The 12,285-nt window shown below is 44.7% G+C and overlaps 1 protein-coding gene across 5 annotated transcripts in view; it reads right to left on the reverse strand.

The window, feature by feature from the left end:
• The window catches only part of LOC147450958 (uncharacterized), a 119,375-nt gene extending 109,529 nt beyond the window's left edge, over window positions 1–9,846 (reverse strand). The window contains exon 1 of one of the 5 annotated variants that reach the window (XM_086519930.1): window positions 9,671–9,846. In XM_086519930.1, the coding sequence (XP_086376056.1) occupies window positions 9,671–9,695 (25 nt within the window). In that variant the 5' untranslated portion in view covers window positions 9,696–9,846. The other 4 variants (XM_086519926.1, XM_086519927.1, XM_086519928.1 and 1 more) reach the window with 4 other exon arrangements.
• Between the last annotated feature and the right edge of the window lie 2,439 nt (window positions 9,847–12,285).

Raw genomic sequence — 12,285 nt, forward strand, 5'->3', positions numbered from 1 at the left:
TCAGAACGCGCTTTTCTCTTGCAAAGGCTCGTGCTTTCCTTTGCTCCTACTTCCTCATGTAGAGGGAGTACTCCTACAAACGAGATACTCAAAGATCAAAACATGAAAAGAGTTACCTTTCATGTCTCAACACTCGGAACGCAACTCGGTTTTTAAAAAGCAACTTCCCGGGAGAGACCTCATAGCAGAGAACCTTCTCTTCCAATCCTACACACACAAGAGGTGTGTTCTCGGGTTTCCTTCTCATAAATCAGCCCCGACTACATCACTATGGGCTGAAAACAAAGAAAAAACAGCAGCTTGAAACACTCTCCGTAGGCACTTCTTCGCGATGGAACCCGCCTACTCGATCTTAGCATCATCCGGTACACTCGGGGCAGACATCGGCATCACCCGCGGCATCGTCTTCGCAGCTGATATTTGCAGCAGCCTCCTCCTTTCTTTAGCGCTGGCCTTTCTTGTGCATGAAAGTGAGAGAGAGGTTTGCCTTATAGCTCTTGGCAACCGGAGGAATAGAGGGGGTCAACCTGGCACAAATAGGGCAGACAGAGGGGGTGCCCAAATTAGAGAGATCGCTTTTACGTCAACCAAATAGAGTGGGAGAGTGGGGGCGCTGGTGTTTTGCTGCTTTATTTACCCTCTGGCTCCCCACTTATGAAGTGGGCGGCCAGCCACTTTTAAAAATGTATGAACCTGCTAAAACTCAATAAAACCTTATAAGCTGAAAATAATGCTTACACAATCACAACCCAAACGTCCTTGGATGTAGTCTCATGCACAAATGCAATGCTAACATAGACCTCTTTACAGAAAAGCATCTGCTTTCCCGAAAGGGAACCTACTTTCTCAAAAAGAATCTATTTTTCCTCAAAGTTTCCTCTGAACCCATCTTCATTCAAGTGCTTGCTCATCCTTGTGCACAATTCTAGATCAGTTCAGAATTTCCCCCTAGCTATGGATATTCCCTTACTGAAGCTCCCGGCACCCACCTTGTGATGCATCACGAATACCCATCACCTAGTCTTTTCTCACCGAACTTACGATACAATCTCCTTCGCGATGATCTATGTCACCCATCCTATGGCGCATCATAGATGTCCGTTCCCGCATGGTCGAATACTTCTTTCTCACCATAACTTGCTACTTTAGTACTTAGCGTACTCGATGATCAATGACCATCAGAAAACCTCTTCTCATTAGAGAAACAGCTACCGAACACATCGCAAATAGAGATTCTGGTATCGAAGGAGATTTCCTTCCCTTCTTAAGATTCTCAGAGCCACACGCTCACCCAGATGATCTCTCGACTTGGCCATAATCGGCTCTTGCTCCTTCCCTCGTAAAGTGTCATGTGACACATCCAACCCTATGTGTCCGTGGACAAGCTACAGCATGATCAGGGTTCAGTCAGTCAAGTCAGTCTAGATTAGAAGTGATCTGGCACTTTTGTGAGTCTATTCGTAGACCGTGCATGCCCAGTCACTTAGTGTAGATGCATATCCTCTGGTTGCACACAGCATGATCATCAGTATTTCCATCAGATTCCATCAAGGGAATTTTCCAGTGCATTTGGCCTATTTTACCTATTTTTGGCATTTTTCACTTATTAATTTAAGTGACTTTCCAACAAAAGTAGGTAGGGCAATTTGGGTAAGAAAATATATAAGCAAACCAAAGTTAGCAAATGGCAGAAGAGGCAACAGGAGCCAAGCTCAACAGGCAACTTCTCAAGCAAGACCTTAGTGGACTTTCCCTCCAAGCAAGACCATCTCTCCCCCTAGCGTTTTCTCATCAAGGAGATCATCGCCAGAAGCAAGCCCAAGCCTAGCGTTTTGCATCAGCATCATCGCCACAGAAACCCCCATGCCTAGCGTTTTGATCCCAGCATACCTAGCGTTTTGGAGATCCCTGACCTAGCGTTTTTAGCCTTTACAGATTTCAGCATGCAGCGTTTTTCAGCCATGAAGAACCTGCAAGTTCAGCCCCTAAAAGACCAACAGTTTCAGCCCTAAACCTACAAAATTTCAGTGACAAAGACCTATAGAAAAAACCCCCAAAATCAGCATTTTTGGACTAACCGTAGATTTCAGCCCGTAGCGTTTTTGGACAGCAGTAAAAAGATTGCAGATTTCAGCCCTTAGGTCAACTTCGCCATCCCCGTCGACATAGCCTAGACTTGCATCAGTCTCATGCATACCATTTGTACCAGATTGTGCAATCATAAGTAGACGACTCTCGCCGACGAGAGTGGTGCCTTCGGAGGAGGGTTTTACGTCTCTTGTGTCGTATCTCTCTTCTCTCTCTATCTCTCAGTCTCATACACTTGCACAGTGTCCATTCACTTTGTTTGTGATCATAGCATTCTCTCATTAAGAACAAAAGGCTCTCCCTTCCATAAGAACTAAAAGGAACCTTGAGCACAGTTCGGAGCACTCATCTTGAGCAAAGCGCAAACATTCATTCCGCTACACCTAACATTGGTATCAAAACTTTGGCAGTGTTTTGTATCACTCAAGGAAAGAACCACAAGAATTTTTTTTTGCTTGCTGCGGTCACACGAACTCAAGTTCGCTTGGGCGTGTCGATTCCTAATCGTGTTTTTGAAGAGTGACAGGAATCCCAAGAAAGAAGGGCTTGTCCAGCCTCCCCTTGTATCTCTTTTCACTCATTGAGAGCGGACCGTGCACTTAGTGGCCGGCCAGCCGACGTGAGGTGGGAAAAAGCAACCTTGGTGTGAGCGCAAGGCCGCCAAGGGGTGCGCCCACGAAAAGGAGTAGAACTCGGGTGAAGAGAAGATCCTTCTCAAACACGGTTTGCAAGCGAAAGAAAACCTCAAGAACCTCAAGACCCCCAAGAACCCAAGTTCCTCGTGAACTTAAGAACCCAAGACCACAAGAACCCACAAGAACCCACGACTTCAGAATGGTCATCACTCGAAGCGGAATGGATACTTCGCTTGGAGGTAATGAGCATGAGAGAGGTGAAGAAGAATTTCCCACCAAGAGGTTTTTCCGACCCTTCCCCATCTACGTCAAGGATTGCCCTAACTCCTATGGAGGCTTTCGACAAGAGGATGATGGACAGGAAGTTAGAATGCGAAGAAAGAGAAGCAGAAAGAAAGGCCTACGAAGAAGAAATGGCAATCATAGATCGTGACTACGAAAAAGAAATGGCAGCCATAGAGCTTCAGTACGACTTGGAAGAAAAAGAAAGTCAAGCAAGATTTGATCGCAAGAACAAAGCAAGAATGCAAGAGATGTTGCGACTCTTTTCTCAAGTGCAGGCACAGATGCAAGAGATTCGGGAAAATGAGACTCTCTTAGTCTCTTCTTCTCCCAAGCATGACACACAGGATTTGCATGATTATGAGAAGCATGATGATGATTTGATTGACAATGATAAGCATGATGATTTGCATGATCAAGATGTGATTTCTCACAGTATGATGATTTGCATGAAGATGTGATTGTTCACAAGGATGATGTGTTAGTTGATACTTTCTCTAGTGAAGCTAACCTCGTTGTAGATTCCATCAATCACGAAGATCCGATCTTGGCTTTCGAGTCGAGGTCCACAGAACCCCCACAGGAAGATTCGATCAAACACAAAGAACCGATCTTGGCTCTCGAGCCTAGGTCCAAAGAACCCTCACAACAAGTACTATGTGTTCGAATGATTCGTCAGCACGCATTGTTCGAGTGTTTCATTCGTGAACGTTTCCTGTATTTTAGTCAGCGTCTTCATGTGATCCCTTTTCCTAGGCATGACATATTGTACGTTGAACACGTTTAGCTCATGAATGAGCACAAATGTATGCGGATTTTCCATGAAAAGCTGAAAAGTATGCATTCAAGGAAGTCACATTTCATGTCTCTTCCTTGGCATGACACATTTGTAGAAAGAGCACATGAAAGTATGAGGAGCAAGCATGGGCATTTCTGTTGTGAATTGCCACAGTTGATTGATTTCAATTAGCATGACAAGATTCGATCTCATTGTTTGCGTGTGTGTGGTGAACGGTTTGGCACTCCGTCTCTTTGTTCATCTACATTGCATGCACAGTCTATTAGGACGACAAGATTTTTTCCACTCACTTTACATGGAATGGGTATGTTCATGTTTTTGTGTTGGAAATGGTTTCAGGAATTTTCAGTCATGGAGATTCTTGAAGAAGAAAGAAGCATGACTATCGACAAAGTTGAAGCATTGAAGGAGCCACGGAAGACTTTGTGTCGCTTTTGACGCAGCCCAAAGAAGCAAGCATTGCAGACCTTTATGAAGTTCAAGTACCGCACAACCCACACATCAAAGTGAGCCGGCGAAGAGTCCCTTCCAAGATTCCGGATGCTATTGGTGATCTCCCTCGATGCCATACAGTTCGGTACCAGTACCTCACTTTGAAAAGGAGGGGATGTCAAGTGACACATCCAACCCTGTGTCCGTGGACAAGCTACAGCATAATCAGGGTTCAGTCAGTCCAGGCAGTCTAGATTAGAAGTGATCTGGCACTTTTGTGAGTCTATTCGTAGACCGTGCATACCCAGTCACTTAGTGTAGATGCATATCCTCTGGTTGCACACAGCATGATCATCAGTATTTCCATCAGATTCCATCAAGAAAATTTTCCAGTGCATTTAGCCTATTTTACCTATTTTTGGCATTTTTCACTTATTAATTTAAGTGACTTTCCAACAAAAGTAGGTAGGGCAATTTGGGTAAGAAAATATATAAGCAAACCAAAGTTAGCACTAAATGGCAGAAGAGGCAACAGGAGCCAAGCTCAGCAGGCAACTTCTCAAGCAAGACCTTGGTGGACTTTCCCTCCAAGCAAGACCATCTCTCCCCCTAGCATTTTCTCATCAAGGAGATCATCGCCAGAAGCAAGCCCAAGCCTAGCGTTTTGCATCAGCATCATCGCCACAGAAACCCCCATGCCTAGCGTTTTCATCCCAGCATACCTAGCGTTTTGGAGATCCCTGACCTAGCATTTTCAGCCTTTACAGATTTCAGCATGCAACGTTTTTCAGCCATGAAGAACCTGCAAGTTCAGCCCCTAAAAGAGTAGCAAATTCAGCCCGGAAAGACCAGCAGTTTTCAGCCCTTAAGAACCTCGGTTTCAGCCCTAAACCTGCAGAATTTCAGTGACAAAGACCTACAGAAACAGCCCCCAAAATCAGCGTTTTTGGACTAGCCGCAGATTTCAGCCCATAGAGTTTTTGGACAGCAGTAGAAAGATTGCAGATTTCAGCCCTTAGGTCGACTTCGCCATCCCCGTCGTCATCGTCGACATAGCCAAGACTTGCATCAGTCTCATGCATACCATTTGTACCAGATTGTGCAATCATAAGTAGACCACTCTCGCCGACGAGAGTGGGGCCTTCGGAGGAGGGTTTTACAACATCTCTGGTGTCGTATCTCTCTTCTCTCTCTATCTCTCAATCTCATACACTTGCACGCACAGTGTCCATTCACTTTGTTTGTGATCATAGCATTCTCTCATTAAGAATGGAAGGCTCTCCCTTCCATAAGAACTAAAAGGAACCTTGAGCACAGTTCGGAGCACTCATCTTGAGCAAAGCGCAAACATTCATTCCGCTGCACCTAATATAAAGGGAGCGTTCATTCACTTGTGCGAAAAGCACTACCATGTGTTCCCTTACCGGGTAGGGAGTGTGGGCTCATAGGGTACTCAAGCTTAGTCAAAGCTTTTCTTTGCTTGAAATCACGAAATGGTTCTTCTGTAACGTCCTACCCGCAACATCATGGACCTTCCAGATGGTTGATCAAACCAGTTCATCACATAAACAACGTTTCAACTCGTCTCTACTCTTATAAACACTCACAGTGATCGATCCTGGTTAGACATATGCATACCTTGTGCGAAAAAGAAAAACGCACTTTACGAGTTCCTCAACGATGTAACTTTGATCAAAGACCTTCCCTCTCACTTAATGTTGAGGGTCTTTTGTTTTAAACTTCAAGAGTTAGATTAAATTCCCTTACTCTAAAACTTTCTCCGAATAGCAACGTATCCTTCGAGGAGAAGTAACAAGAGTTTTTTTGATTCCTTGTTTAGTTCTTCCCATCCCACTGCGGGGATTACATTCTTTGTACACTAATGTGGACACATTCAGCTTGCAAGTTGATTTCACTATCCGCTGCAAAGTGTCGTGCGAAAATATCTGCATGCTTCTACAAAGTTCCGATAGAGGTCCTTTATTGAACTTCTTCATCTTTTCTTCCTCAGAGAGCTTAAGAATGGAGCCACCTTTGCAAGAGTGAACCAATACATGTCCACGTAATTTGTGACTCGCTCGTGCTCTTGTTGAGCAATCCGATCCCAATCTTCTCTGATGCCTTCCTCAAAGTGTAGAGAAAAAAAAAACTCAGCCTTGTTTCTTGGGTTCTTGTAGAGCTTTGGTATACCACCAAGCACTCGTAGTCCCCTTGAGGTGTTTTGTCACATGCCTCATTTTCGATGGTTCTAAGAAATTGTCGTTTGCAACGGCAACTTCAAACTGCCGAAAGAAAGCGGTAACTTTCGGGACATCTCCCATTCCGCCAAGAGTATCAAACTTGACTGGAGTGTTCTCAGGTCTAGCGACCTTCTCTATATCCTTCCCGAAATGATGGGATATCTTACCTATGGTTCTAGCCTGGATGTTCATGGATAATATGAAAGAGCGAGGTGAAACTGTAGATGACAGAGAAATGCAATAAAAGAATTCGGCTCACTTTTGGGTTCTGAAGGATCTAAAGCATTCCGATCCTTGAATTCTCTAGGTTCTTGAGCATCATGCTCTTGTCACCTTCTAAAGGAATTCTAAGTCTTTGTCGACTTCCTGCAGAGAGAAAAATTTTCCCAACTCTGTGAGCTTTTCCTGCAAGTCTCAAAGTTCCGCCTGTTTGTTTCTCTCTTGTCTTGTCATGGCTTCTTCCCATATCTTCCCAGAGTCGTCCTCCTTTACAGAACAAAAGAGGAGACCATGCTCTAATACCAGTATCACAAACCAAAGTGCATAACAATATAAAATATACTCGGATAAATACTTAATACTAAAGCCAATTGATATAGAGAGAAATAGAGAGAGAGTGAGAAGATCGACACAGTATTGGGACCAGAAGATGGCCTGGTCCCCCCTTGTCCGTAAAAGTATCTTTATTACTGCGTAGAAGTCTATGCAGGCACTTGAACCGAACGTATTACCATGTTCGTTCTAGAATCAGATTCGATGGTACTCGGAAGCCTTAACCTCCTATTCCTAGGGCATAAACCCTATTCCAAGGAACTTCCATTCCTTATTTTGAATCCTCGAGAACCCCTTAAGGTTCTTGCCTCTAGATCTCACCTTCCAGACTCAGAGCATGGCAACCCTGCAACTCCTTTCCGATGGAGACACTCTCCGTAGGCACCTCTTCGCGATGGAACCCGCCTACTCGATCTTAGCATCCGGTACACTCGGGGCAGACATCGGCATCACCCGCGGCATCGTCTTCGCAGCTGAAAATTGCAACAGCCTCTCTTGAATAACAGGTCTTAAGTTCAACTCTCGTCAAATAGATCTTTGAGGTCTCTTGGAATAGTTTCCTACGACGTTAAAATTCTCTTCTTCTCAAGGGTGTGTTTGTGTTAATAAATAGAGAAAAACGGTGTAACCTTTTTATCACCCTAGTGTGGTAGATTGGTTATGCCATTGCCCTCTTGAATAACAGGTCTTGAGTTCAACTCTCATCGGACAGATCTTTGAGGTCTCTTGGGATAGTATCCTACGACGTTAAAATTCTCTTCTTCTTCTTCTTCTTCTTCTTCTTCCTTTAGCGTTAGCCTTTCTCGTGCATGAAAGTGAGAGAGAGGTTTGCCTTTATAGCTCTTGGCAACCAGTAGGAATAGAGGAGGTCATCCTGGCACAAATAGGGCAGAGAGAGGGGGCGCCCAAAGTAGAGAGAGATCGCTTTTACGTCTGCCAAATAGAGTGGGAGAGTGGGGGCGCTGGTGTTTTGCTGCTTTATTTAACCTCTTGCTCCCCACTTATGAAGTGGGCGGCCAACCACTTTTTAAAAATGTTTGAACCTGCTAAAACTCAATAAAACCTTATAAGTTGAAAATAATGCTTACACAATCACAACCCAGACGTCCTTGGATGTAGTCTCATGCACAAATGCAATGCTAACATAGACCTCTTTATAGAAAAAGCATCTATTTTTCCTCAAAGTTTCCTCTGAACCCGTCTTCATTCAAGTGCTTGCTCATTCCCTTTCCGATGCTCCCGGCACCCACCTTGTGATGCATCACAAATATCCGTATGTTCCTGCATGGTCGACTACTTCTTCCCAATGCTCCCCGTCACCCATCCAATATGAAGCATCAGAAGTACTCGTTCTTGGTGGGCTTAAAGATATTCCCCTTCACAGAGCTCCCCTCATTACTCTGAATGACGCATTCCAAATATCTATACTCAGATGTTTGCAGTGCTCAAGTGAAACGCATGGAAATAGACCAATTCTCATAATTATGTGGCTTCAATATTAGAGCATTCAAAACAATTGGAAGATTGAGAAGATGGATAGAATGAAGTCAAGGGGAAGTAAAAGTAGTAGTGGTATATACACCAAAAAAGAAGCGTGATGCATTTGTTTCATATACTATAGTAGCCGACAAGGTTGTCATAGGAGCCGTGTAGGAAGGCGCTGTGGACATTGCCTTAGTATCTACCATGGGGTTAGTACTAACAAAAGTATCAAATAAAGCACGGTCAATGCCCGAAAAAGTAAAGGAGTCTCCTCTCATAAACGAGGCAGCATCTTCTTGACGAGAACCATCCAAACCCAATAATTGTCAATTTTGGTGGAAGTCGAGTATCCGTTTTAGTACTGGAAGTAGGAGGAGGCTGAGTGTCATCTTCCTCAAAGGAAGTACCAATCAGAATGACTTTGCCTTTAGGTATTTGATCTTGAGGGTGATATTGGAGAGTCGGGTCATACTCGGGTGATATTTAAGGAGTTTTTGCTCCCTTGTATAGAGAGGTGAGGAGCATCGTGGACACGCTTGTCTCCCTTGTTTGCAAAGTTGCCTCCACAAAGTTACTCTCTCACTCTCTTCTCGCTTATGTTCTTCTCTTTCTTCTCACCCCTCTCCTCAACTCGTGCTCTAGTGTCTTCATGTATATATCGCTCCATAAAACACATTCAAAGAATATAATACAATAAGCCCCTTCCAAACTCACATCTAAGTTCTCACTTGGTTACCTTATGTGAAGGCTCAGCGCTATTCCTCACAAACAAAAACTGCAGACATGTAATAACTTCAATCTCAAAGTTGAAGCTCGTCATAATACGCAGAAGAGGGAATTTCAAAGAAACTTTTGTTTCCAATCGATATCAGATACGAGCTACTAGTTGCAAATGGGAAGCCGGAGCGCTCAGTTCACAGCTGCTTGTGAAAATGCCCAACATCTTCAGGTGTTGTATGTGGCTCGGTACTCTTGCTCCCATCTTCAAAGAAGTATTATAATCTTTGTTAGTGTTTTGAACTCCGTTTTAGCATCAAACTTACGAGTTTGGCACCTCAGAAACCCTTCTCAGCAGCAGACGTGAGCATTGTCCTCTCCAGACTTGTAATGCACAGCAGGATTCAAAACAAGGAGTGAGCCGAGAAAGCGAGAAGACATACCCGGAGCAGAGGATGCGTCACCCATCTGCAGCGGGCGACGACGAGAGATCCTCACGCTCCACTTCTCGCGACCATCAACCCAAATGAAGGAAGGTTCCGTCGTTGAAAACGGATTCCTAGCTATGTCCTTCACTCGGGAATGCTGTTTTGGGCTGGGTCGCACCAAAGAGGAGTAGGACCAACTCTAGAACGGCTTGGACAAGCAAGGAGCTCTTCTCTTCAACGCCCCTTTTTCAAAATGGTTATACTATGTGTACGTCCTAGTGCCTCTAAAATAACGAAAACCCATTAGTCTCCAAGATTCCCTCCCCGAACCTCCCCCCTTCCTTAAACCCTCCCTCTCCCTCTTGTGTCTGCCCCCGCCGCCCCTCACCCTCCTTGGTCGCCTTCATGTGCGTGCTCAAAAGCCGCTACCTAGGCTACAACAACTTTGAATTGCTATAGCACAGATCTAGACGGCAAACTCTCTCTCTCTCTCTCTCTCTCTCTCTCTCTCTCTCTCTCTCTCTCTCTCTCTCTGTTACTTCATGCCATAGCTCTAAAATAACGAAAACCCATTAGTCTCCAAGATTCCCTCCCCGAACCTCCCCCCTTCCTTAAACCCTCCCTCTCCCTCTTGTGTCTGCCCCCGCCGCCCCTCACCCTCCTTGGTCACCTACATGTGCGTGCTCAAAAGCCGCTACCTAGGCTACAACAACTTTGAATTGCTATAGCACAGATCTAGACAGCAAACTCTCTCTCTCTCTCTCTCTCTCTCTCTCTCTCTCTCTCTCTCTCTCTCTCTCTCTCTCTCTCTCTCTCTCTCTCTCTCTCTGTGTGTGTGTGTGTGTGTGTGTTACTTCATGCCATAGCTCTAAAATAACAAAAACCCATTAGTCTCCAAGATTCCCTCCCCAAACCTCCCCCCTTCCTTAAACCCTCCCTCTCCCTCTTGTGTCTGCCCCCACCGCCCCTCACCCTCCTTGGTCACCTACATGTGCGTGCTCAAAAGCCGCTACCTAGGCTACAACAACTTTGAATTGCTATAGCACAGATCTAGACGGCAAGCTCTCTCTCTCTCTCTCTCTCTCTCTCTCTCTCTCTCTCTCTCTCTCTCTCTCTCTCTCTCTCTCTCTCTCAACCTCTGTTACTTCATGTCGTAGCTCTCTTTAAATTTCTCTCCATTGCACCTTTGTTTCAACTACCCAAGAATCTGGCTCGAGAGGCAGACATGCACGTAGGAGTCACACGCTGCTACACAGAGAGAAAGAGAGAAAGAGACCATGTGTATGTGTATGTGTATGTGTATGTGTGTGTGTGTGAGTGAGAGAGAGAGAGAGAGAGAGAAATAGATAGAGATAGACCTGTTGCGCACGACAAACTAGGCATCTCTGTGTGCCTCAAGGTCTGTCCTGGAGAGAGAGAGAGAGAGAGAGAGAGATTCTTCCCTAACATCCACTGACGATCAATCTCATCATGAATTCTCTTACCCATGTCAGCATCATGCACCTCGCAGCGGCCACACACATACACACAGCCGCCAGTTCAACAGGCAGTTCTCTTTTTTCCATTGAAATAGAGAGAGAGAACCTGAAAAGATTCTCGTCTCTTTTCTTTTACAAAATGTGTACGTCCTACTCTCTTGCCTTGTTTTTCTCTTTTTCCCAAAAATGTTAGTGTCATATTCCTAGTCCACGCATTATACCTTGGTGCGACTCAGCTCTTACACACCTTCTCCCCAAGCTTGGGTGTGGAGACATGGAATCAAGCCGACACAGAACAATTGGCAGTGCAACGGGCTACGGACAGGTCTGCGGACAAGAGCATGGGCTGCCATGACTCCCTGCCCAAGCTTGGGCCGGGAACAAATTGTTGATAGTGCTTCTTTCAAGGAGCGTCAAGCCAATACACTGTCGATCAAGTCTAACAGCTTCATCACGTTTACTTTCAGTGTGTAACACCTACCTGCCCGTCCGCAAAAGTGATGGGCAGGCAAAGAATGTGTGTGTATCCAGCCTAAGGCAACATTCCAAGACTTCAACCGATGTGTCAATTCAAGAGGCAACTCACGCACATGCGTGCGTGTGTGTGTGTGTGTGTGTGTGTGTGTGTGTGTGTGTGTGTGTGTGTGTGTGTGTGTGTGTGTGTGTGAGAGAGAGAGAGAGAGAGAGAGAGAGAGAGAGAGAGAGAGAACCAAAAGATCAAATACATCTAATTGCATAACATTTGACTTTGAAAAGTGTACTTTAACTAGATAAATAATAATGCCTTGGGTGGCCTCAATACATCAACCATACTTACTAGAAACTAGAAAGCTTTTTTAGTTACACATATAGTTCACTATTATTGAATTGGTAGGTAGTAGCATTGTGGATTGGCTTTTTGAAACAAGCCTTAGTAAACAAGATAGTTAGGCATACATATTTGTGGACCGTACACATAATTTTGCAAAAGTTCTTGTGCCAATGTGCTCTACAAAAGTTGTTTGAAGCATTGAAAATTTGAAAGAGATCATTTAATATTGAATTTAAATATTTTCGTTGGCTATGGCTATGTAGGTTGAATCCATGCTTATCAAATTGTGTGAGCCCCTACTTTCCTCTCTTCATTAGCAGCTTACTCCTCCATCTTGGAGG

Source organism: Adiantum capillus-veneris, chromosome 9, assembly GCF_014529385.1.
Source record: "Adiantum capillus-veneris isolate H3 chromosome 9, ASM1452938v2, whole genome shotgun sequence".
Lineage (NCBI taxonomy): Eukaryota > Viridiplantae > Streptophyta > Polypodiopsida > Polypodiales > Pteridaceae > Adiantum > Adiantum capillus-veneris.